Genomic DNA, 26,321 nt, shown 5'->3' with positions numbered 1-26,321 from the left:
GACCTACCTCTGAGTGTGACCTGTGGAGCAGCAGAGCTAAGGGTGCGGATCAGAGCCACAGGAGCTCGTGGGGTACCCGTGCTCCTCGCACTGGAGCCAGCCAAGCTCCAGAGAGCAAGTGCTGAGGGAAGCATGAAACATGCTGGATGAGTTTTGGTGGGAGGGAAGGACAAGAGGCTGAGGTGTAACCGCAGGGCAAACAAAAGTGAGTCACCACCAGGGGCGAAGGCTGGAGGGCAGGGACAGGCAGAGGGTGTGCTGGGGAGACGTGCAACATCCCAGGTGGTGCAGCTCTGTCCCTGCCTTGTGCGGGAGCAAGGGGAGTGCTCGGAGCCCGCTCATTCCTCAAAGTGAGAAAATGAGCTTCATTTCAGATGAGAACCATTCCCACTTCCATGTTCAACCACTTCTGCTGACCGAACCTGGTGGGTGGGCAAAATCTGGTCTTGCACCACTTGAAACTTTGCTCCCTCCTGCCTGCCCTGGCATGGTAAGGTTTGCAGCAAACCTCTGGGCATCTAACCCTGAGGAGGAAGAAGAGGTGATGCTGGCAACTTATTTCTGGGCCATTCTTTTGTTTCCTCGAGAGCTTGCCATTTTCAGCGTGATTGCCTTGGGGAACAGCTAGCACTGTGGGCAGGCTGGATCAAGTGGATCTTGCAGTGCCACCCTCCTCCCTGCAGTGCCCTGCTCAGCTCACTCCCACCACCCCGACTGGTGGGCGAAACTGCTGAACTGGAGTGTCTGGAGGCAGGTTAAGTTTTGCCCTCCCTGCTCCTGCGGTCAGGGGGCAAGGCAGCATGGGACTGGTGTGTTGGGGGCCTATGGTCCTAGGGAGCATGTGGGGGGGGGCAGGGAGCTATTTCCCAGATGCCAGCGTAGGGAAGGGGAGCTGGGCTTGTGGGTAAGGTTGGATTTCCCTTCAAGAGCATGTGAGGGGAGGATCAGGCCCCCAGAACTCGGGCAGCATGCTTGATCTGCTGCTGAGGGGAAAAACTTGCTGGCCGGCAAGGGCCAGGGCATCACCCGAGACCCTGAACGCACACATGTCTCATGAAGAGACTTGGCATCTTTGTAATTGGATTTTAAGGCTATTTTGTTCCTTTTGAGAGGGAGTCAGGGTCCCCCCTGCAAAGGACAGGGATCGGGGCAGAGCTCCTTCTGCCCCCACTACCAACTCGGCCTGACCTTGGGCATGTCCCCCTGCCACTCCCTGGGGAGGGACGGGGGCGAGGGAGGGCAGACCCCTCGCTGTCCCACCCTGATGTGCTTCGCTGTGAGTTGGTGGCAATTCCCAGGTCCCAGCCCCCCAGCAAACCTTTATTCATGGCCGAAGTTTGCTGAATCTCCAGGGAGAAAGCAAGATGCTGGCCACCAAATACTCACATCAGGCCCAGCAAGCATCCTCGCAGCCTTCCTCCTCGCAGCTTTCCCTTCCTCATCACCTGCCCCTCACCATGCTAGCTCTGGGACACAGGAGGCTTTCTCCAGCACTCGCCGTAAAGCACTTCATGTCAGTCTATTGAAAAGGAGGCCTTTAAAAATAAGAAGACTGTTTTATTCTTCTTTCCTCTTTTTTTTCCTTCCCCCCCCCACCCCCATTACCCACCGAGCTAAAAATGAGGGAAAGAAAAACGCAGGAGGACACATTGTTTTCTCCCCCGCCCCCCGCACCCGGAGCTGTAAAATACTTCTTAATCATTGGGAGCAAGAGGATCTCTGTGCTGGGCCTCCACTTTTTGTTTGCAAGTTTATTTTTCCTAATTCATCCTTGACAAAGGACAGAGCCATAAAAGAATCGACCAGCACGTCTGTGGGAAAAAACTGCCCTGAAAAGGGTCGGAGGAATACTGTAGCATTTCCAAACAATTCCAAGGGCTAAAGCCTCTGTGAGATGCAGCTTCAGCTATAACTTGCCTTTCTAGGAACAAGCCTACATCTGTTTGGCAATGCCATATTTTGTAGGGTAAAATAAACCCTTGAGAACAAACAGGCCAGCTTATCCAGAGGGGTAAATGCCTGGGAACAGACCTCACTTGTTAATCCTAAAACTGTCAGCAAAGACCCACTGGAGAAATTATAGCCGGCCACGGGCATTCAAGCTGTTTTCCCTCTGCCTCCCCGCCTCCCCCCCATCCCCACAACAGCTGTAAAATCTTCTTTATTGTTCTGCTCGAGTTGGAGAGCGGCAGAGAGAGGTCTCCCGGCCGAGGGCTGCAGCAGCAGGGGCAGGGGGAACATCTGATCCATTGTATCTGCACCAGCTTTATTGCTTCGGTGGCGGACAAAGAAAATGACGGCGATAAAAGGAGGAGAACAGCCCAAGCACCTACTAAAGAGGCATATGAACAGGAAATCCTGGCTCATTCCCACATCTGAGCTGCATACGGTTTCTTTCCCTCCAGGATCATTATGTTTAATGTCCTCCTGCAATTCAGGCAGCTGAGCCGATGGAGCCCCTTCCCTCCCCCTCCTCTTTCCCTTCCCTTCTCTCATCAGATTTCGAGCCCTCCCCATGGAAAAATGATTTGTGCACAAGCAGCCTATACAATGGTGCTCATAAGGAATTTGCCCCTGCCAGGAGTTATTAATAGCACCCCAGTAAATGCCCCCAGCAAAACGGGCTGCTGCAAGCATCAAGTGCGTGTTGAAAAATCGGGTTTAAATCGTCCCTTGGGGAATGACCTATTGGCCACCTAAAAAATGCAGGATTGGTTCGCTGTATAATTAAGTTCAGGCCATCCCTTGTGCTTACACATGCAGAAACCCAGATGTCAGCTTGGTACGAGTCAAAGTGCTGGGCTGCTTTTAAAGCACCGGGAGAAGACAGACCGTGGGGGCATAACATTTGCCACTGGAAGAAAACCTACTTTGAATACTTGGAATATTTAACTGACTGCAACAGATAATTAGCCAAGCCCTCTTACGCCTCCAAATATAGATTCATTAGTCATATGAAAATATCTCATTGGAACCAAATGTGAGTCATTAGTGAAGTCAACGACAGATCATAAAAAAGGTACTGAGAGCCTCCTTCCCCCATCCCTGAGAAGGCGTGAGTGTGCGGTGAAAATAATTCGCTCCATTTTCTATTGAACATCTGCTGGCAAATCTGTTTTAAAGGGAGGCTTTTGAGGGGCTGCTTGTGTGCAGGGCTGTGCATCCCGTTTTCCCACTTTGCGATTTGTGGGAGTAATGAATGCAAAGTCTGTGATGGGCTTTTTTATATATATATTATTTTTTGTCTTCTTGAAGAGACTTCCTTGAGTCATTCAGGCTAAAATTCGGGTTCTGTAATACAAAAAGGGATTTTGTAACGTGAAGTGGAATAAAAATATCTTCGTTATTTGTTTCTAATTTCAGGGGAACATTTTGTTGGCTTGGAGTTTCGGAGTCCCCTACACTCAGAGCAACGAGTGCCGAGAGCAGCAATGAGTGCTGCTGCCACAGGGACCCCAAAACAAACTGGATTCCTCCAGAAGTGAAACGGGGATGGGTAAAATCACCACCCAGCTTGAGCGAGGTGCAAACAAGCAATAGTACGTTTTAAAAAGTAAAGCAAATGGGCAGCTCTTCCACGACGAGGTATCTGCAGAGCGATGGGCAGCCAGAGAAAGGGACCATGCTTGATTAAATTCTTTTAAAAACCGAGTTATTGCTTGGGAAGACACAGGGGCCGAGATGGAACCACGTGCTTGGTCCCAGGATGTTTCACAGGGATTTCACAGAGCGTGCTGAATGCCGCAGACCATCGTCCCACCCTGCGCTCGTCGATCCCACAAACATGTTGTTGTATAACTCCAGGGCCATGAGTAATCCTGTGCCGAAAGTTGTGCCGCGCGAGTCATCAACAGCAGCATTTTGCATTTTTCTTAATTTGAAAAAAACAAAACCAAAACAACAAAAAACTACAGCAGCAAATGTTAACTTTAAGTGCCCCAAAGCTGACATTCCCACGGCTGAGGGAACTCGGGCTGCCTCAGTGCCTGACTTTAACCATACAACCCCACAACGGTATTAACCGAGTTTTCCAGCTTCCTTAGCTTGGTTGCATTCCCTTGGCTTTGTTGCTATTATTTTTTATTAGTAAAGAAAGGTTACCTCTGTGTAATACCCCTTGTACTTAAAATCCTCTGTGTGGCCTGTGACAGTCAGGCAGCAGGGAGAGGAGTGTGATAGGGTTTGAAACGGGTATTTCACACCAAAACCCCAAACCCCGGCTTTCGGGCACCCTCGCGGGGCAGTGCCGCAGGAAAGGCACTGAGCCTGCTGCAGATGGCTTTGGTCTGGGGGTGTAAATGCCCGCTGGGGAGCCAGGCTGGAGATGCAGGCAGCCCTACGGGCCTGGAGCCTTGCGTCTCCAAGGGGGCTCACCCGACCTCAGGGTCCTGCTCCCCTGGAGGCAGGGTGGCTCCCAGGCCCAGCGTTTGGTGGGGGGCTGGATGGTGGGACTGTCCCCGAGCCCAGGTTTTGCCCCTCCATCCTCATGGTGGGACCTGGCCTGAAATGTGGCTGCTTGTGCCTGGCCTGGCGCTTCTGGAGCAGTGGGGTGAGAGTGGGCCCCCACCTGTCCCCCAGCCACCCTCTTGTCTCTCTCTGGGGGTGTGGAGATCACCCAGTTCCCCCCGCAGCACTAGATGTCTCTGTGGGGCAGGCTGCAATCCCCCCTTTGGGGCAGGCCTCGATTCCCTCTGGGTTTGGCCCCGCTCTACCCAGCGGGGCAGACCCCAACCTCCTTGCAAGGCAGATCCCCATCCCCCGTGGGGCAGACCCTGACTCCCATTGCAGCAGGCCCTCGCCCCATGTTGGCCACCATTTCCTCTTTGGGGCATCCCCAACCTCCCGTGCGGCAGCCCCCGACCCGCTCTGGGTCTGATCCCCTCTCCCCTTTGGGGTAGCCCCCCTCTCCCCTCCGGGGCAGCCCCGACCCCCGCGGGGGGGGGGGGGGGGGGGGGGGGGGGCGGGCGCGGGGGCGGCTCTAGGACCCGGCGGCGCCGCGGCGCGCCCGGCCCCGCTCCGCTCCGCGCCGCGCCGCGCCGAGCCGCACCGTGCCGTGCCGTGCCGCTCGGCTCCGCTCCTCTCCGCGCCGTGCCGTGCCGTGCCGCGCCGCGCCGCGCCGCGCCGCGCCGCCGGGGGGCCGAGCGGCGTGTCCACCTGCCGGCCCCGCCGCCCGTCAGTCCCGCCATGGCGCTCGGCGGGGTCGGTCGCGGCGGCGCGGCGCGGGCCGCCTGGCCGCGGCTGCTGGTGGCGGCGGCGGCGGCGGCGCTGGCGCTGGCGGGGCCGGCGCTGCCCGAGGTGCTGTTCCGCTGCCCGCCCTGCACGGCGGAGCGCCTGGCCGCCTGCCCCCCGGCCGCCCGGCCGCCCTGCCCCGAGCTGGTGCGGGAGCCGGGCTGCGGCTGCTGCCCGGTGTGCGCCCGCCTGGAGGCCGAGGCGTGCGGCGTCTACACGCCGCGCTGCGCCGCCGGCTTGCGCTGCTACCCCGACCCCGGCGCCGAGCTGCCCCTCCAAGCCCTGGTGCAGGGGCAGGGCACCTGCGCCCGCCGCCGCGACACGGCCGAGTACGGCGCCAGCGCCGAGCGCCCCGCAGGTGAGCCGCGCCCGGCACCGCGCACCCCGCGCAGCCGGCACCGGGGACCGCGGGTCAGGCACGGCGCACGGAGAGCCGCGCACCGAGGACGGGGCGCCGAGCGCCCTGCGCGGCGCGCTGCGTGCTAGGGACCGGGCACCGCGCACCGGCACCGGGCGCCGGCGACCTGGTGCTGGGCACCGGGCACTGTGCGCGGCGCTCCGGGCACCGGGTGCCGGGGACAGTGCGTTGTGCACTGCGCACCGGGCATGGGGCACTGGGCACCACGCTGCCGGGACCGAGCGCCGAGGGCAGCGCCGGGGCAGCGGGGTACCGGCGCGTCCCGAGGACAAAGGGATCCTAAAGGGTGGCCTAAAGGGGATCCTCGCGGGGCAGAGGGACCCCTCGGGAGGGCAGGGAAGGGGGATCCCTGCGGGAGAGGAGAGAGCGAGAGTCCAGGGAGGGCAGGAATGAGAGGGGCGCTGGAGGCGGGGAAGGAGCGTGAGTGCATCCCTGGGGGTGTGGGGAAAATGGGGTATTTGGGGTGCAGCTACCCCGGGAGTTAGAGAGGTTTCCTTGGCACAGGGCAGGAACCCCAGGGGTGGGGTGTGGCGGGGGGGAATGCAGGGACTGCCCCGGGGGGCAGGGTGGAGGTTGGGGTCTTCTAGAGAAGAAAACCCATGGGGGCAGATAAAGGTGAAGTTTGGGGAGATGCAACTGAGGGGAGGGGGAGTCCTTCGGGGAGCAGAGGTTCAGATTTGGGTTTGGTGGGGGAGTAAAATCACCCTGGAGGGTGACGGATGCCCCAAAGATACAGGGAGAGGTGGTGTGGGAGGACTATGAGCTGCCTGGTTGGAAGAGGGTGGCTGAGGGACTGCGGGGGCCCTGCTATGTGGGGAGCCCGCTCCCTATGGCTACCTTCCCAGCAGAGCACACCTTGGAGCTGGGGTGGCCGCTGCCGGCTCTTGTGGGGGTCCTGGCCCCTTCTGCCCCCCGTGGTCCAGGCACTGGGTGCCAGGGGAAGAGGAGCGTCCCCCGAGGGCACAGCCCCGGGGACGGGGACGCGAACAGGCTCCTGACCTGTTGCTGCGATTGCTATGGGAGGGAGCGCTCCTGGGGATGCCGATACAGCAGAGCCTGCTTTTATTAATGCCTCCTCTCCCTTGCGATCGGCCGCAAGCTCTTTCCCTTTCCGTGGGATGTTGAAAATTGCCGAATCAGGTCTGGGAGTAGAAACCAGCGCTTTTGCCTTTGAAATCACCCGTCCTTGACTTCTGCATCCTTGCTGGTTTTGCTCCCCTGGCTACGACTGGGGCTCTGACCCTGTTTGCATAACTAGTTCAGCAGCACTACTTTGAATTCCCTCCCTTCCCTCTTGTTGAGGCTTTATTTAAAAGCGCTCTGAACCGGGCTGTACCTCTCGGCTTCGCTCCCCGGGAGGATGGGAGTGCAGCCGGGTACCTGCGCACGCTGCTCCGCTCGAGGGGGAGAGATGGGGAGAGGGAAGTGAAGAAAGACCAGCAGCAGGGAAAACTTTGCACCTTGCAAGCTGCTGCTTCTGTGCACTCAGGCTGCGACTGCTGCGGTCCCCACTCCTGTCCCCACTGCTGTCCCCCTTCCTTTGCCCAGCTGCAAAGGGCTGTGGAGAGCCGAGAGTCTGGAGAACACGTTGATGTGAAATCTTCCTTGACTACAGAATATGAGTGTCAAGGGAGTGAATTTTACACTCTCCAGAAGAAGCCAAGGGCATTTAGATTTAAGGAATCTGGCGCTGACTTCCAGGCTTATGCTTTTACAAGAAGTTGGGGGGGTGGGGTGGAGAGCATTGCAGTGATGGGTTGAGAGGTGATTTTCTGAGTTAATGCTGCTTTTTTTGCTTTTATGGACTTTATTTCAGAATTATGTTACTTCACGGGGTATTTTGCTTGATTTTATTATCTTTATTCCTTTACAATGGATGTGATTTATTTGACTGTATCTCTGTGTGTAATACACACACACGTAAATAGCACAGTTTAAGAACACTTTAATGTATGTGGTGCTCTGTAATGTCCATAGGGGGTGAATAATAAAAATACTGGCACATCCTTAACCAGCGTGATGTGAAACATGCAGCTGGAATATTCACAGTTGAGCATGTCTTGGCAAGAGGAGCTTGGACATCCAGAAAAGGGTTTGCTCTCTTCAGATTACAAAACTTTTAACAGGTTGTTGTAGCCATTGGAAAAAAAAAACAAAACAACCAAACCCACAACAAAAACAAAACCCAAATCTGCCAGCTTCACTTGGTACTCTTCTTTTCAGACTCACATCGTTGCTTCCATCTGCAGCGTGCCTGCAAAACATATAAGAGGGAGAGGTTGCTTTTCGTTTAAAGCAGTGACAGGGAAAGCAGTCTGGCACCCGAAAGAGCAGGGATTGGAATTCCCTTTCAAATGCTGATGTCAAGCTAGTTTCAAGAGTGCCCGGAGAGCAGGTTTTTGCCTGCAAAAGGCAGGTGTTGAGTCTTTTTTTTTTTTTTTTAAATGTGCTTAAAGGTATTTGCCCTTTTTCCCCTTTCCAGCTTGAAAAGGCTCCTTTGGCTGATTCAGGGCTGGAATGCAGAGCTCGTGCTATTCCTAAATTAAGAGGTTGGCAAGTTTTTTTGTCCCTGATGAGAGGCAGAAGGATTGCCCAAATGAAACAAGGAATAAAACTCTGCAAATTCTCCTGCTGTGGCTCCAGCATTGTTTAGTCTTCCACTTAGGTCTGTAAAGCCAATCCTGAAATGGTTGTAGGCGGAAAGTAACATAAAACACCATGTAGCTAGGAAGCAGGGGATGTTGCTCATTGCACAAGAGGCTTTGGGTATTTTGAAGATGTTGGGAATGTTGGAACAAAATAGCAGCAGTCTGTGGAAATCAGGCTGAGAACTTCTACCCCCCTCCCCGGGGAGGTGAGTGCACGAACTCCCACCGATGGTGGGAGTGAGACGGAGGCTCAGCACCTCCAGGGATCAAGGCCTCTGAAATAGTTTCAATGCCACTGGACCACACTGTTTTGCAGTTCATTTCAGGTCATCGCGTAACAAACTTTATGTACCGCTGACTGAAACCGCCTGAACTGGGGACAGAGGGTTGTTATTGTGCACGTGAAGCTTGCGGAGAGTTCATGCCAGTCTCAAGTATGTTTATTCTCTCAGCACCTCAGCGAGATCGGCACGCTGTTTTGCATACAGGGAGCAGAGTGAGGACTGTCTGCACATCATGTTAGGAGTCTGTGTCCTAGCAGATAACGTCCCAGTCCCCGATAGCCATCTTCTCTCCAAGCAGGCCTAGGGTGTCCGAGGACCAAATGGGTCCTGGAGACATAAAGTGCTTTGAGAGGCATTTCAGGTAACGTTGGGGTCTCTCAATCTCTCCAATCTCAGCCAGAGGGTGGGGATGCTGCCTTCTGCTTTGGCCATGGCAGACTGGAATCGGGGGCTTGTGTGGTCTTGTCCAGCTCTCAGCTGCACCGTCCCTCTTCCTTCTGCTGGGTTTAACTCTCACCTTGTGTCAGAGTAGGCTGGCTCAGGAGCTAACCCTGCAGAAAGCCATTCCCGGGAAACAAGTCAATGATTTTCTGTCGGATCAATGATCTCAACTGGCTCAAGGTGCAGCAGGGTACCAGTGCTGCTCCAAGGTGGGAACTTGTGCTAGGGGGTGGAGCAGGTCTTAGCGATGTCAGCAAATGTCCTAAACTGTCTTGTCCGAGTTATGAGAATAGCTGAAGAACATCTATTTTCTCCTAATGGAGACAAGGTCCTAGGAATAAAACTTGTTCCACTCTGAAAAAAAAGGCTCTCGAGCCACTGTTCAAAGCTGACCAGTTAAGGGATTTTTTTTTTTTTTCCCCTTTGCCAGTGCAGTTCAGTTGGGTTTGTAGTATTGTTTTATTTTGTTGTTGGGATATTTGTACTAATTCAGTGGGATCTGCCTCTGAACCCACTGCTGGCTATTGAGTCCTGCTTTGGAATCTCACTTTTTTATTAAAACAAATGTGTATTTTTAGTCCATGCCAGTGCAAAGTAACCTTTCCAAATGGAAAGAGAGCTGTGCAAAGAATGTGGCCCCAGGCAAGCTTGAACTTGCAGGGCTGGGGTTGCCTCTTTCACCTGGTCAGGAACTCCACTTTGAACTCCCAAGATACAAAAACAGCGTCAAAATAATTAACTGTTAAAAACACAAATCGTTTTAGCATCCAACTAAAATCCTTATTTGGGTAGCCCCAAATGACACACATCCTTCCTTATGGGTCAAATGTCAAAACCTCCATTTCCCCTTGGCAGGCAGCTGCTAAAAGACAGTTTAATGTATTGCTCCAAAACACAGAAGACTCTGAGGTTGGAGGTAGCATAATATAAGTGGAATTTTAACAGCAACTTGAAAACCATGCCAGTAATGCTATGAGTGCATTTTTCATGTCCACTGAGTTGCCAGGAAGACTTCTGCTTTTCTCCTGCTTTTATAAGGAAACGAAGCATCTGTCATGATATGTGTGTGCACGTGTGTATCTGTCCTTCTGCCCCCACAACTTCTGACCCTGTCAGTCAAGTTGGCCAGATCTGGCACAGCAGTGGAGGTCCCGAAGGCACCGTGTTGCTAGAAAGTGGACGAGGGGTAGAGGAGAGCCAGGCCATGAGTGTCCCCTTCGCCCCGTGCTAGATGCCTTTTGAGGCAGAAGCATATGAGCAAGAGGGAGGTTAGTTACGAGTCCTGCAACCAGGCGTGCAGCCTGGCTTATGCAAGCTTGGACATTACTAGACATCATAGAAGCCAACTGCAAGAACCAAATCCACAGGACTATGTTAATACGTCCACAGCCACTACAGCGGCTCTGCCCAGGCTAAACTGAATGTCTGCAGAGCTCCTTGCCATGGAAAGAAAAGTATTAAAAGTGAAATGCAATTAATACCAGCTCTAAGGATGATACGTGAAAGAAAAAAAATCACACAGCTTATCTGTCCTTGCTGCCTCTGAGGCTTTGCCAGTAGGTGGACCAGGTGTCCAAGCTCCTTCGTGGCAGCTGTGTCTGGTCAAGAGCTAACCTGGTCGGGCTCTGGGCTGGCTGTCATCTTTAAATATTAAGACAATAAATAACACCTTGTGGAGCAGCTTCTTGAAAATAATGCTACCCCCTGCCCCAGTCTCACTTGAGTTTGCTGTAGGGGGGTGATGGTGGTGTGAAAATGGTGGTTTGGAGGGAAGGGGAGGCCAGGGAAGGTTTAAAGGCTCTGGCCCAAAGGAGAAATGTGTTTTCATGCTGTCTCTTGGCAAATGATCCATTTCCTTCTTGCCCTTTGCAGTTGTTTCCTTTCCTCTGGGTTTCAGGCTCATACTCGCTGAGCATGGTATTTGTCAAGGGAACAGCAAGAAGCCCCATCTGTGAGAAAGTCCATGTCATTTGTTTTATCCACATCCAGGAATTGAGCTGAGATAAACAATTCAGGAGGCAAAACAGTGAAAACTGGAATGCGAGAGGTGTGTTTGTGTATGGCTCTGTCCTAGACCTGGCTGCAGTGTTAGCTGGGGCTAATTTGTCTGCCTGATGGGTGACTGTCAATGTTACCCACAAACATGACTGGATTTGTGAAGGCAGGGTTTCATCCCAGTGGCCAGCAGCACTCCTATACCTGTTTTTCCTGGTCACCTATTCAGCACTAGCGATCTGGGAGGAACAGCAGTTTCCCTGGTGGATTTTTTGTGTTTCTGCTTGGATTGGGCAATTCCAGCTTTCTGATCATGGTCACAGCTGCCTTCCCTGCTGGGGCTCTGATTCCTTCAGGGAGGGTCTTTTGCTTTAGGCAGACAGAATAAGGCGGCGGCCAAGGTAAAATGTAAAGAAGCTTTTAAAGCATTTCTGTTACAGGAGGAGGGCTGAGCTTGGTGGTATACTGAGTTTCCAGGTGTAAGAATACCTGGTTTCTTTCCTTGAATCAGGGTGCAATACATAACTTTGAGCCAGTGGCTACTTAGCAGACCCCTTCTGTATCAGAGGGATGCAAAGCCATTGCCATTGCGTGTGCTTCCACTATTGCTTCCGCCCATCTTCACCCCTGGCTCTTCCTTGGGGAGGTGCTGCCTGAATCAGTGCATGTGTGACTGCTTTTGAGGGTGTTCTTTAGCAGCACATATTGAACACACTGGGCTTGGCTTTCCAACTTGTCCTTGCTGACTGTTTGCATTTGCCAGAAGAGGCAGGTTTGTCCTCAGTGGAAGAGCGAGGCTTTACCAGATAGTATTAGCCTTGTGGAGAAAGCTGTGTTAGGGACCTGTGTCTGCCTGGGGGAGGGAGTTGTGTTACGTGTCCCTTTGCTGTGTGCCATGCAACACCATGCTGCTTCATGGATGCCGAGTGTGCTATGTGATTTGGAGGCTAACCGTAGTGCATGCTCCTGGTGTGGACTCAGGAGAGAAGGAGGAATCCTTGCTGGGGGTCCTAAAATGTTGTTCCTAACAGATTATTCTTGGCTGCCTTTCATCCCTGCTGAGCTGATCTCATGGCAGTCGTGCCCTACTCTCTCCCTGTCCTTGTGCATATCCTCGTGCTCCATCATACAGGTCTTGGTCCTTGTCTGGACCCTGGGTGAGCCATGACAGGCAATCAACCCAACAAAATCTTCACTTTTCTGGAAGGATGAGTTTTCTGCCAGTTTAGCAGATTGCAAATCCAGTTTTATTATTGTTTCCACAAAGACAAACTACCTTCAGCAGACCGAGTCTCTGACTGAAACATCCTTGCCCACCTTCAGCAGTCACTGCCAGCAAGCTGGGAGGTGTTCTTCATTCATGAACTGGCCAAGTGTGACCTCATTAAACGTGTGAGTTGACATCTAATTACAAGTGAACATGATGTGGTGGTTATCCTGGGCAAAGGCTTAAGAGAAAGGAGTTAGTGCACAGTTATTGGAGCTTTGCTGCAGCCCAGCATTTGACAGCTTGTTGTAACTGCATTATTGATTGTCTTCTGTTCAGTGTTTTACCCCACATGTAATTTAGCTAGATACCTGTGGGAAGATAAAGTCTCTTGCTGCATCAGCTTGTGGTAGAAATAAATTGTTTTAGAAAGGAACGGGTCAGTAATCACGTGCCTTTCTTACGGACTGGAATACTGGGATATATCAGGTCACTTTTATAAGCCTTAAACTATTCTTTGACATTGCAGCTTTTATTCTGAAGAAAGCTGCACTGTGCCTCTTGGCTGGTAAGGGAGCAAGTTCACTGCCTGGTGCTCTCTGTAGTCAAAGATCTCATTAATTCTGCCGGCCGTGAGGAACGATTTCTTGGTATTTCATTCTGGACTGTAATTGAGAGTGACACAAAGCGCTGGTGGGAATTGGACCATGTTGAAATCCCTGCTTTTCCTTACAATTTTCTGCAGATAAACCAGCTCAGGTGGGATGAGGGGATTTCTGATGCTCTGCCTTTGAAATTAATAATGTCTCTAACACCTTACTTGCTGGAGGCAATTTTAGAGAGGAGCTTTTGTGCCTCCTTGCAGCTTGTCCTTGTAGCCAAGTGATGCAGGATACCTACAACAGTGACATGCTGTTGCAGTCACTTGCATGGCGTTGTCTATGGGAGAGTCCTGTAGTCCTATAATGTAGGGAAAATCCATTAAGCCTTGCCCAGTGTTTCTGCTTGAGACCGCAGCAAGACTTCCCTGTAAGATCTTGCTTTTCAGACTTCAGCCAGGGCAGTCTGTTCTCAGCTCTTCTGGCTAGTTGTAGAAGACCCAGTCCATGCTAATGGACTTCTCTTGGCTTGGTGAGGAGGTTGTCTGATAACCTTCCCATGTTTTCCTCTTGCTGTTTTAAAACTAGAAAAGGGTGGGCACCTGATGTCCACATTCCAGGAGTGCTTGCTGTTCAGTCTTGGGGTCTGGTGGGTGCAGTGAGTTGTTGAAGGTGTTTTTGTGGTTTTGAGTGTCCTCCAAGACCTTTTTGGTACCTCCAAAGATCAGGTGTGTCCCCCCCAGCGTGACCTGTCTCCTGTAGGGGAGGGAGTGCCCTGTATTTTAGAAGACCCAAATTTTGCTCTCGAGGGGAGCAGGACAGATCCTGAGCGGCCCCAGTGAAGGCAGAAGAGCAGAAGCAGTGAAACTGGCCAGAATCTAACCTTTTTTTGCGTCTGGAAAGTTGCTCAGGGGTAATTTTCTGTTTGAATCCAGGAGGTTTTGTCTGTGGTGCTCGGCACACTGTTCGGCTTCGGGGGGAGACTCAGGTTTGCGACCGGCGCGATGGCAGTCCTCCCACACAGCCCATGTGGAAATGCTCGTCTCCTGTTGCTTTCAGCGGGCGAGCGGCTCGCCTCCATCTGGTGCTGTTTCATCTGGCACTTCAAAAGCAAGCAGAAATGGAGAGAGGAACTCAGGTTTAGCAAAGAGGAATGGCATGAGGAGGAAGAGCAGGAGGGGTGGCTGGCGTGGGGCTCCATCCTCCCGCACCATTGGAGCCCAGGGCTGGTGCTGGGCTGCTGCTGCCCTGTACCCCCAGCAGGGATGTGGAGCTACTGAGGCTGTGGATAATCTGAGGTGCCTGGCCTGGGGGCTCCCCAGGTGCCTGGTTTGTGTCCTCTGGGTCCTGGCCACCGGGAGAGTTCGGTGTGGGGGTTGTAGGGTCAGCGTGGTTGGCCACCATGGTGTTTCTGTTAGCGGTAAGGCTAACCCAACAGCCCTGGGGCTTTCTGTGGCTGTTTTCTGTTCCTCCTGGTCCTCCTTGCTCACCTTGCAGTGCCTTTGCTAAAGATAAATTCCAGTTATATTGGTGAATTATGTCTTTGCTTCTTGGGGACACTTGTCAGCGGTGCTGCAATGCACATGGTAGCTGCTTTGCTCTTCTAGGTTTGCAGCTGACCCAGTGCAAGGAAAATGCTGAGTGATAGCACTGTAATGAGTCTTACCACTGTTTTCTGAAGGTTAGAAGAACTCCTCCAGGCTCCATCCCAGGCTCTGGCAAGGCATCTCTTAGTCCAGTTGGTCAAGGATAACATTCCTGTGGTGGAACCTTCTCCCTATCTGCACTACTGGGCTCCACAGCTGTTCTTTTTCTAGCATAGTACCCACCACTAACCAAGGGCCATGAGTTTGATATGGTCCCTGATGTGTAGAGGGCACTTTCCTTTCTTCTGAACATCATATGAACTGGATTGATGTAATGGCAGGGAAATCACTGCTGCACCATCTTGATCTGACTGTGGTATGAATGGACAGGTAAATCATCTGCGATGATGGAAACTGGGATGAGGAGGCCTGAGGCAATTGGTGGCCATGGCCACCTCTTCCTTTGGCCATGGTGAACAGTGCTGCCTCTACAGCTTGTGCAGAGGCAGTTTTGGGAGGATTTTGTTTAGACTGTTAGAAATCCAGGTTGTTACAGATAGTCCATTACACAGGACATTTGGGGCAGAAGGTCTGGATTTCTAGTGGTGTTCAGGGAATATGTGCATTCCTGGGACTGGATGGTGGAACAGCACTAGAGGTGCTATTTAGAGGCTAACCCTCTAACCCCTCACTGAATTTAAAGAGCAGTCCAGAATTGGGAGACTATGGCAAAATGGTGCCTTCTTACACAACAGGTCAGCTTCCTGTGGGTATTCTGAGTAATTTTGTTGTTGTTGATTTTAGTGACTAAACTAAGTTTATTCCATGCTTTTTTTCCCTGCCAGACCCCGCAGACCCTGTCAACCCCCAGCTCGCAGGGAGTGAGACAGATTCCATTAATTCTTGTGCATTATTGAGGGATTTCGGTCGATGAGATTCTTGCCTGGAATTTCTCTGTGGAGGAGCCCAGCTTCCCACTGCCTGCAGATGGGACCCGAAAAGCTCAGCCTCCTAGCATGCCCAGCTGGGTGGTGGGAATACAACTTGTGATGTCTCCAGGACAAATTCGGTACCCTGCTCCCTTCAGGGCACCTGTCACTGAGAGCATCGCCAAAGCTGGGCAGGTGGAAACAGTCCGCAGAGCTTTGAATAATGCTGAACTGCCTGATTTAGGCTGATTTTGGAGGTCTAGATCTCTGTGCACATGACTGGGGCATGCTTGGTCTGGGGGCACTGGGAGGAATTTGGCATGGAGCCCTCTGAGGCAACTGTCTTGTTTAGTAAAGCTCGGGCTGTGGGAGTCGGTGTGAGGAAATAACAACATCCACTTTGGTTTCTGCAGTCTCTGTCCCGGGGGCCAGCCGAGTGTTGCAGGAGGCCACAGGAATCCTGCTCGTGACCACAGCCAGATTAATGGCCATTTTGGCAGCTTTTCAGGAGTGAGGAATTTGGCCACTTTCACAATAATGGCTAGAAATTCCACATGAATTAATTAGTTTTATTACAGGACATGTCCCTCCTGCTCCTCCAGGGCTGCCTGAAATACTGAACTCATTACATGAAGAAATGAAAATTGTACTAAAAATAAGAACTGGTATCCCAAGCCTTTGTGAGGAAACACGCAGAGTATACTGACATCCTCCACCAGACGTGCTTCCCAAGCTGTGGCTTTTGGCCAAATGAGATCTAAACCCATGTTTTAGATCAGTTGCAGCCACTAAAACACCCCAGCCTGCTCCAGAAGGGTGTCTTCTCTCAGCCTTTTGGCCCCTGCTCAGCTTAAGCCGTTCATCTAGGTTTCTTAATTACTCCTACAGTTTCAGTTTGATGCAGTGTTCAGATCTGACCCTTGGATGTTGCACAGTGGAGCCTGCACGCCTTCAGCCTCCTCTCCCCCGTGGGATGGGTTTCCATAGCACTGTTCCTACCTTGCAAGGACACTGTTTGCTTCTATGCTAGTAAAGTGCTTGGAAATACCCTTGGGAAAGGGTGCTCTGCATTTGAGTTTTGGTCAAGGGTATGCCATAAAAATGCCAGCATGGGACTTTGGAAAGGTCTACTTGAGAGCGGCCAGAATAACATTAGATTGAGTAAGTATTTTGGGAGCCCAGAGCTGATAACTTTCCCTTGCTTACGTTTGTGGGGAGTCAGCCTGTAGAAACTTATCGCCTCTCATGTGACTTTTTAAACAAAGGTTGTCCATGGACTCAGTGTGTTTTTATTTTAATCCCTTTTTAGAAGCGCTGACGTTGTCTTGAGATTTGCCTGCTGGTAAGGAGCAGGTGTGCAAAATGCATGCTGCTTGCCAGTCGTTCCAGTGTTTGCTTTACGAATATTGCTTCAGATACTTGTGTTTGGACAGGGGGTTCTCCTTTTGAGTCTAACCGCTCCTTTCTGCTCAGCCCCACCTTTGTGAACCAGGGCTTGACTTGTTTGCTTTTTTTTCCCCCTTGTTTGCTTTTTTTTTCCCCTTGTTTTGGATGAAGTGAGTTCAACATGGCAAAGCTGGCCAGGGAGGTGGTAAAGTTCTTGCAGGTCCTGCACAAAGCATGGTTTGGTTGGTGCTCAGCCCTCTTGAGAATTGTGACCCTCACCCTGCAGGGACTAAGGCCAGCTGAGCTGACAAAGGGCTGAAACACAAAATTTTCAGCATTAACAAAATGTGCCCAGTAAAAAAGAGTAAAAAATGATAATGCAGACATAGATTCTTCTAATCGCAGACAGTTAGAAAGCTTCTGTCTTTCTAGTAATGTTTGTTATTGATTTCAGTCATTGCTTTCCTCCATTTTTCTGTTTATTCTTTTTATCAGGCTGGTTTCAAGGATTTGTTACCTTAACCCCTGGCCATTAGGCTGGTCCTGCAGTGCTGAAACCGACCTTTGCAAATTCAACCACGCTGAAAGCGCTTGGGCAGTGCAGATATGACTGGGCAGCAGACCAACCTGGCCAAAGGTCCATCAAGTCCATAATCCTGCCTTAGGTGGTAGCCAGCGGTGCACAAATTGGGAATTTATGAAAAATGGAATGAGCCTTGTGAGGTGGGAACAGTGCTATGGAAACCCATCACGCTGCTGACACCGCTCAGCCCGCGATTTCAGGGATTTCCAAAACACAGCCCAGTGTGCCAGCTGCTCACAGAGGTACCTTCTTCGTTGGGTGAGCTGCCCTCCTGACCTCTAGCAGTGGGGCTTCAAGCACAGGGGGAGGCAAGCAAACCCTTGATTGTGTACATCACTGTACATCTTGAGACTTGAGGACAGAAATGTCTCCATGGACAAGACCAATTTAGGGTTGCTCTTATGAATCCAGTTTGCTACCTGCTCCTGTCTCCCGCCACCTCATGCATCTAGGAGCAACAGCCGTGACGAGAAGGGAGGTCGCATCACTTGGGCTATGCCCAGTGGAAGCACAACTGTGCCCAGGTCTGTTTTTTCCCTGAGTTACATGCTAGGAGAGTTCAGCCTCCGGGTTGTGGTTGTCGGCAGTGTCTTCTCCCCTGGAACTGATCTGCCCTAGCAGAGCTGAAATATCTCAGCTGACCTAAAAAACTGCTTGCGATTGAAATGCAGCAGCCCCCTATAAATATTTAACCGAGTCTCTTTTTTTTTTTCCCCCTCCAGTTCTTCTCTTTTATTTTTCCCTGCCTATGTGGGGGTAGTCAATTGAATGCATATCCCCTCCATGGCATCCTGTGATGAAGCTGCATTTTTGGCAGTTAAATCATGCATCTTGCTTGTCTCCCGTCATCATTACCCATGTTCAAGACTGACATCGAGCTCAGTGTTGAGTGTTTGAATACTCCTGGGGGAGTGTTTACAACCCACTGTGGGCTGCCCACTGCCATATAAATTACATCCTGAGAAACTCTGCAGCATCTGCAGTAAGCTTTTGCAGCTCTTCTCTTGAAGAAGTCCACTGTGGACTCCATCAGATTTAGGAAACTTTTTTAATGGGGGTAGTTCCCACTGTTTTGTCCATGAAAGAGCTGTGAATGTGTGGGACTTCAGGCTGTGTGGCAGAAAGCCTCTGCAATGCAATTAGTGCTGTAACACAACAAAGAAGGTACCTCTGTGAGCAGCCGACAGACTGGGCTGTGCTTTGGAAATCCCTGAAATCCCTGGCTGAGCGGTGTCAGCAGTGTGACCTGAGCTGGGCCGACGGCCTGATGCCGGTACCTGGGGCTTGTTGTGCAAGGTGTGCAGTCTGCCCTGTACTGGAGTAACCCCGAGCTGGGTTGCTCTCTTCTCGCCAACAGTGGATGTATGCACAGTGCCTGGAGGGCACGTAGCCACAACCCATCCCTCCAGGCTGGCAGGACATCGCAGATCAGATACTGTCCTCATGATGGAGCTGGGGAGTTCGGCTGGGGGTGCTAGCTTCATTGCAGGAGCAATGCCATGAGGTAGGGTCACTCACCGTCACAGCTCAACGTGGAGCAAATGCAAATTCCCCATCATGATGGTGGTGATTCGCTGCACTTCAGAGCCGGAGACGCGGCGTTAGTTCTCCACTCCGAACCCAGCCTCATGCAGCGCAGAGGCTGGTGCAGTGCAGTGCTGCCGTCCTGTCCTGGCTTGCATATCGCGTGGAGAGAGGGGCTTTGCTGTTCTCAGCTGGTGAGTCAGACCCTGAGCGGCCTTAGGCCGGGGTTGCAGGTTTGCTCTTTTTCCAGCGAGACACATGCATCTGTTTTAAGGCAGCCAAGGCACAGAGCGGGTGAGACTGAACCTCCTCGAAAACCCTGCAGCTGCCCAAGGAGCTGGAATGGGGACCTCGGAGTGGGTTTAGACACCAAAGTTTGGGCAAACACATGTTGCAGTGCTGCCTAGAGAGACTTCTGTCCAGGGGCTTTCCTGTAGAGAGACATACCCGGGAAGCAGAAATAGCAAGTGACTAAATGTCACGGTTACATTCCTGCCATCTGAAAAGAACTCCCTATTTTCTTTTGGCTGCGAAAATTAACTTCCCTTTTCTCCTCCCTGAGCGGGCGAGCTGGCTCCCAGTGGCCGTGCCCTTGCAGCGGATACACAGGACGGTCCAGGTCAGGCTGAAAGGAAAACTGTCCTACTGGGGGCTTTTCACTGTTGTGCTCCTTTCTAAAGAAAATGTGCAGGACTTTTTCTGGCCCTTGTGAAGGCCAAGATGCAGGTCCGTAGCTGGAATAGGGGAAGACTGGCCTCATTTGGGAGCTCATCTGGGTTTTGAGCTGCTCGCTTCCCTCCCGCATCACCTGTGCTGCTGTCTGAGCTGCGTGGGGTGGGGGCTGGCATCTGGCTTTTTGTTATTTGTGTAATTAATCTCATCCCTCCCCGACTGTGGGTCTGCTGCCCCCAGACACGGACTGGCCCTGGGCAGCTGCATTTGGCCTCTACTGCACCATGGAAAGCCCCACCTGGAAGTCAAGGAATCTGAGGCAGGTACCGCTGGGTGTGTTGTTCTTGAGGATACGTATCCTTTGGTCCTGGAAGACCCAGTGATGGGATTGTATCTCAGGAGAGCAAGTTTCTTAGACTGAACAGCCTGCTAGTTTCTCCAGTGATGAACACTACAGAAACCATGATGGTGCCGCATGTCATGTAGTTTGAAGATGCCAGGGTGAGGAAAACACTAAAAAACCTCCAATGCAAAGTCCCCTGGGATTTTTTGGAGTTTATTTTAATATTCTTTCCAATAGCAGAAGCCTGGACTTTTGTGGGATGAGAGCCTGATGGGTAAGGAATGATCCAGTAGCTGCTGCACCCAGAAGTCAGGAGCTTGGTCCTGATTTGCAAAAGGCTTTCGGGGGCCCTCTGGGATCTCCTTGGTGCCGAGAAGAAAATATCCACCGTTATACCCATGCTGACCATGTGCATTCAGACCAGCATGTTCATCCCAGCCCCTCTTGCCTTCTTCCTTTGCTGCTGTCTTTTTCCCTAGAGCCCTGTACATTTTTCCCATTGCGGTTTTTTGGTCAGCAAGTTTATTTTTTTTCTGCTATAAAGTGCTGCGCTCTCTTTCTTCCTCTTGTTTTCTCTTGCTGCATTTCTGCCAGCCTCACCTTCTCTCCCCATGCCTGCTCTCAGATTTACTTTGCATATTTTCAGCAGGGTGCTGGCAGGCTCATTTTGACCTGTCTGGCTCGATGAAGACCTGCTGAAACCTGCCATTGCTGCAGAGAGAGAAGCTGTCAGGGGCTATCCTGCTGGGGTGGGAGGGTCAGGCTCAGAGCTCTGCGTGAGCACGTCTGGGAGATGTGGAGGTGACATGCTCTGGGTTTGGAGTACGATGGAGTCCACATGTTGGTTCCTGCTTGGGGCTGATCATTTCGTTTTGGCTGCCAAACCATTAAAAAAAAAAAAAAGCAAAATCTAAGGTTTTATACAGGTAACTTTGAAATATTGGCATTTCTCTTTAGAAGCATGAAGAAACCTCAAAACAAACTTGCAAAGATGTTGAGGGAGACCAGCAGCAAAAATAGTTTCCCATTTGAGCATTTTTAAAGAAAGCAAAGGCAATGAACAGCCAGACTCTCAAAAGCGTCCCCAAAGAGCATGCCATCAGTTTACCCAGTGACCCAGGATGTGTGAAAAGTGGCCCCAAACTCTTCCTTTGCCTGAGACATGAACACAGGCTGTCTGGGCTCCTGCACTGTAACACTTGGGTCTTTCCAAATGATGGCATTTCAGTTCACGTAAGCAGCTGGTGGTGTTTGGGGGAGAGACTGGAGGAGTGCAGCCATCCCACTTGGCTTGGTGACCCTCCTGAGCAGCAGCTGCAGGAGCCCCAGGATCTCTGGCTCAGTGGGCGTGGAAGAGTTTAGTCCCAAATGGCCGGGCTTTTGGTGGCTTGTGTTTCCATTGCTCTTCCAGTTCTTGCTGAAATTGTGCCATAAACGTACCTCCTCGGTGGAGCTGCTGGTACACAGGCTCCCCTCCACCCAACTGGCCCCAGTACTGACTACAATCTTCTATTTCTTTTTCCTCTAAAAGGACCAAAAGGAAGCCTTGGGTTTGATCATAAGCAGACCTTTTTGACTTGGTTGCTGTTATTGCTGTGATTAAACCCAAACAAAACCAGAACCTGGAACATTTTCTATATGTCCAGTTGTATTTCCTTTTTCCAGGTCATCAGCCAAAGCAAAAGGCCCCAAACAGACCCCAGGTGTTTGCACAGTCCTGGTTTTCACGCAAACGCACTGTTGCTTTATAAAAATGTGCGCAAGGGTTTGAACTACTTCAAGGTTTTCCTACTCGCTCTCTTTCTCAAGGGCATTTGGGGAGAGCTTCTCTTCTCTGTTGCAGCTGTACTGAGATGGTTTAGTCCTGGCACTCTCCCTTCAATATGGGGCAAGGAGAAGGCCATCAAGAAGCTATGGAGAGAGCAGTGTGACTGTGAACCCAAGTGGACTTTGGAGCAAAGCCCTACATCCTGGGAGTGTCGTTGACCCTCCAGATGGGTTAAATGTCTACATCTGTAGTCACCCCTTTTCCTCCCTCCTGCAAACTGAACGGGGCTTTCCTGGAAGCCCATCCCAAAGCTGAGGCTGGTGGCTTGCTGTCATGTAGAGAGGTGCAAATCCAGTGCCTGGACTGCACTTGGACTGGTGCCCGCCCAGTTTCCAGAGGCCGGGGGGGGAGGGGGGGCAACTCCGCAAGGAAAGTTTTCCCAGGTTTTGGCAAGTTGAGTGACCATCAGGGCACGTGGGCTGGGACGGATGTGGATCTTCATCTCTTAGCTCTTTTTTTCCGGTTACCTGAGGCGCTGTCTGTCTCCTCAGCATGCAAATTCCTCTCTGCTTTGCATCGCCCGTAATTCAAACCAGTGCAAATTGCTTTTCTCCGCTGCTGATCTCCGTTTTCTGACTTAGCGTTTCTGCTGTTGTTGAGTTTTGGCCTTCACCCTTTGGGGGCTGGCACCCACTGAACCCAGCTGAGAATGTGGCCCTTTGTGCCGGAGCTGTTTGTGGGAGCCGGGGAGCTTTGCCTTCCCTGCTGCGAGCCTTTTTGGCTGGCGAACGCGTGCCCTTTTCTGGTGGGGAGGGATTTAGGGGTGAGGGGGAGGTGAGAGCACTCCTTGTGCTGGAAGAAAAATGATGAATGACTCTCTTGTGCTTCTGAACAAAACCAGGAAATCGGGGGGGGGGGCAGGGGGGGAAGCAAAAAAGGAGGAAATGAGAAACAGTAAAGAGGCCTCCCCCGCCTTCATATAAGCAATCACTCCACAGCATCTGGAGCCCAGTAAAAGGGCCGTTCCCAGGAGACCTCACACTCACCAGCCACACAGATCTCCTTTATTGCAAACTCCCAGGGCTTGCACCCCCACCTCCCCTGTGCTGGCTCGGAAGGCAGCCCCGCACCCAAAAACAGCTTAGCAAGGGCAAACTGAAGCTTGGTTTCTGTGGCCATCAGCACCGGAGATGTGTGTGTCTGGCTCGGCTGTCAGGCCGCGGTCTGGATCCGGCCCGAGGACACAGTTGCATTGCTGTCGAACCAACTGGAGCACCCGACATGGTGTTTGTGCTGGCACGGTGCCTTGCAGCGGCAGGGCTGACATTACCTTGCTGGTGTCACGTTACAGCGGCGCAGACGATGCGATACTCTATCCAGCGTGAAATCTGCTCGAGCAGAGTCACCCCTCCTGCCCTCTCCCCCAAAATTGTTTTGGACACATTAGATACATCAGGGATGAGCGCGGAGTGGCTCACTGGCCATCGTGGTTTGGGTCTGATTTTAAGCATCCTCAGGATGGAGTTAGCATCTCGAGAAACCCTGACGTAAGTGATTTAGTTAAAATGATGTGGGAATACATAACTCTGGTGGGGCTGGAGGTGATGTCACTCCAGCACGAGCCATGGCCGATGAGGTCTCCATGCGGAGAGTGGTGCAGCAAAGCTCTGCTGCGGCTTGTTCTGACGTAGCCACATCCACCTCTATCCCTGCGAGGCTTTCAAAGCACACTGCAGTTTGGTGACTCAGCTTGAAGAAGCTCCTTTGCTGTTTGTTAAAAAACATACCTGATAGGGACCTTAACAGGCCAGACTGTTCCTCGGTGTAATCTCACTGGCATTACTGGTTTACTTATTGTGGAAGGGGCTTGTTGGCAGTGGGAAAGCTGTTCCTGAGCGTAGCTTCAAAACCATAATGCTGGTTTCAGAAATAGAGACCCTATTGGTGAGCGGCTCTCACCTGTTTCCAGCTGGAGATGATCACAGTTGAAGCAGCTGAGCATCCTCATCATCCCAGCCCAAACACTGGCCGCTGACTTGGTTGTAGCTCTTATCCTTCTGTTGTCTCCATCAACTCCCACCTGAATTTAAATGTTAAGTAGAGGTAGACAGGGAGGCTGGCTGTTTGGCCTTCCCAGGCTGAGATGCTATAGAGGAGCTCTTCTTCCTCTGTATGTAAGTCTGTTGTGTGTGTTTTACCAACTGTTGTCCTCTGGTATGAGGATGGTGAGTGTTTCTAGCGTGGTATTTGGGTCCTGCTTGGGAATTTTCAGTGTTCAGGGCTCTGTAGGAGAATTGTTAGTAACAGCAGTAACGCAGATACTGTGGACCCTCTGTGCCGATGAATGCTTTTATTTCTTATACCCAGAGATTATATTTTCAGCCAGGATTTAGCACAGTGCTTCCTCACCTGCTTGTGTGACCCCACTTTCATTCTCAGAAATCTAGAGTATATGGTGTGTGTCTGAAAAATAGATTTGCTGTCCTGTGTGGGCATGGGGAGAGAAAGTTTCCTCTTGTGAAAAGGACAGTCTAAATCACCACCTTGGATATTTGCAGCTGCTTTTGAAGGCCCCTCTTATCACCTTGTGAGCAGAAGGGGATCCTCATCCTATTTCACAAATGCAGTGTCGTCAATGTGTAGCTCTGCTCGGTATGTTCCCAAAGGAGCTTTCTCTTGAGGGGCTGAGGAGAGGGATGGCTGGGCTTGTGAAGGGGTTGTGAGTGCTCACATGAAGGAAAGTCAGAAACACCCTAATTGCAGAGGAGTTGCAGCCACGCCGCTGTTACGGGGAAAGACAGCAAATAAAATTAGGTTGCATCCTTGCAAAGTGGTATCTTAGGTTTTCCCTAACTAGCTAATGATGGGGTTGGAGGTGATGCTAGGGATTTGGGCTGTTCAGCTGGGGCAGCTTCCGTGTAAGTTGGCTGGGCTCAAGAGGAAAAGCAACGTTGCTCTTGAGTTTAGAGCAGCTTCCAGGATTTCTCAGTCTTTAGAGGGGGGTGCTAAGAGGGACAGTATTGTAAACCCCCTTGTCTCTTCTGCTCACAACTCAGAGGGCAGCACCTTCCTGAACTTACTCTCTCTCTCCCCTTGTGTCCTTGGCACTGGGTGCTCGAGGAGGGTTGTGGGAAGCCAGGCAGTGCCTCCACTCTTTCCATTGCCTGTGTGAACCCCTGGGTCATCTTTGGGGTGACCCCTGAATTGCACGAGTTTGGGGGCAGTGATCAGAAAAGGCGCTCTAAGCCCTGCCTGCAAGGTCTGAGCTGTGCCGCTGTGGGCTCCTTAGCTGGAGAGTAATTCTGTGCGTGGCAGGTGGCAAGGCTGAGTTTTGTGTTTCATTTGGTCAGGGACTGGGCTAGGAGCTGTGTATTTCTTTACAGCCGTTGTTAAGATGTATGGGGAGAATGTAGGGCTTTCTCTTTGTGCCAGCAGTGCCCATAGGAGTGTGGTGAGGAGTGTCTGGTCCTTAAAGGAGGGCATCTTATGATTTCCCCCGTGCCTCCTTTTGGGTTTATACCAGCGATGCTTTTAAAGCAGGGTCCTTGAGTGGCCAGGGAGGGGGATGGGCTGAGTCAGCACTTGTTGCTGCCGTTGTATCAGACCCTGGCAGGGATGTGAAGTTTTGGGGAAGCTCTGGAGCATCGCAGCCCCCTCCACTGGCCACCCCTGTGCGAGGGGGACCTTTCGCTCTCATTAGCGCTGGCACAAATCAGTGGCATTTGAGCCTGGTGAGTTTACTTTCTCTGGAAGTCACTTGATTGGAAACCCTGGGCTGGGTGGCTGGATGACTGCTTCATTTTTGTCCCAAGCCCTTCAAATTAGCTGGGCCCACTCAAAGGGAGAGAAATCTCCAGGCTCGTCTTCCTTGGGGAAAAGCTCCTGAGGGAAGTCTGACTCCTCTGTGGTTTCCACAACACCATGCTGAGGTGTCTGCGCATCCTGATGTCTTACTAATTTGCCAGTGATGATTTTTTTGGAGTTATTTTTAACAGGCGCATTGTGCAATTAATGGGCTTTTTATTGGTGGTAAACAAGCCGAGCTAGGCAGGAATGCTGCTGAGGCTAGACTGGCAGGCTTGCCTCTCAGGGCTGTAGAAATAACTTGTTCACTTTTTTCCTTTAAAAAAAAAAGAGAGACAGAAATCCTGTGGCTCTCCTGCAGCCTGATGTTACTGCATCCCCACTAGCCTCCCCTGTGGAAGCAGTGGCAGAGTGGCTGAGGTGCATGCTCTGCAGCTCGTGGCCTGATTTTTGGGTCTAAAACTGCTCTCTGTTTTGGGGTTAAAGGGCTGTAACCACTGGTGGGGAGGTAATGGCTTCACCCACCGTAGCTGGATCGTGCAGGGTCCAATCCTGCCCTGGCACAAAGGGCTGCTCCCTGCCAGGCTGTGGCTGGGATGCTCGGGGCTGAATGCATGGAGCTGATGGGTCTTGGCAGGGGCTGTGGAAACCCCTGTGTCTCTTACCATGCTTCTTGCTTGATAAGCTCAAAGCTGGCTGTGGACACACAGCATTTCAAAACCCACCTGGGACGGGAGTGAGGTTGTATTGGAAGCTTGTACAATTGGCAGAAATGCAGATACTGCTGCAAAGTGTGTGGCTGTTGCCTCGAGCGCTCCTGGTGACGCTTGGTGTGTGAGCCCCGACCCATCACCACAGGGCTGTACTTGCGGCACGGGGGCTCGCACCAAGCTAGGAGCTGCCCA

At 51.8% G+C, this 26,321-nt stretch overlaps 1 protein-coding gene across 1 annotated transcript in view; it reads left to right on the top strand.

Annotated features, from left to right (window-relative positions):
- Positions 1-5,184: 5,184 nt before the first annotated feature.
- IGFBP2 (insulin like growth factor binding protein 2) overlaps positions 5,185-26,321 on the top strand; it is a 63,730-nt gene continuing 42,593 nt past the window's right edge. The window contains exon 1 of the mRNA XM_076342881.1: positions 5,185-5,587. Within this exon, the coding sequence (XP_076198996.1) occupies positions 5,185-5,587 (403 nt within the window). The remainder of the gene's footprint in view (positions 5,588-26,321) is intronic.

This window comes from Aptenodytes patagonicus, chromosome 6 (assembly GCF_965638725.1).
Source record: "Aptenodytes patagonicus chromosome 6, bAptPat1.pri.cur, whole genome shotgun sequence".
Taxonomy (NCBI): domain Eukaryota; kingdom Metazoa; phylum Chordata; class Aves; order Sphenisciformes; family Spheniscidae; genus Aptenodytes; species Aptenodytes patagonicus.
The sequence above is the reverse complement of the archived record's forward strand: the minus strand, read 5'-3'. Positions and strand labels throughout refer to the sequence as shown.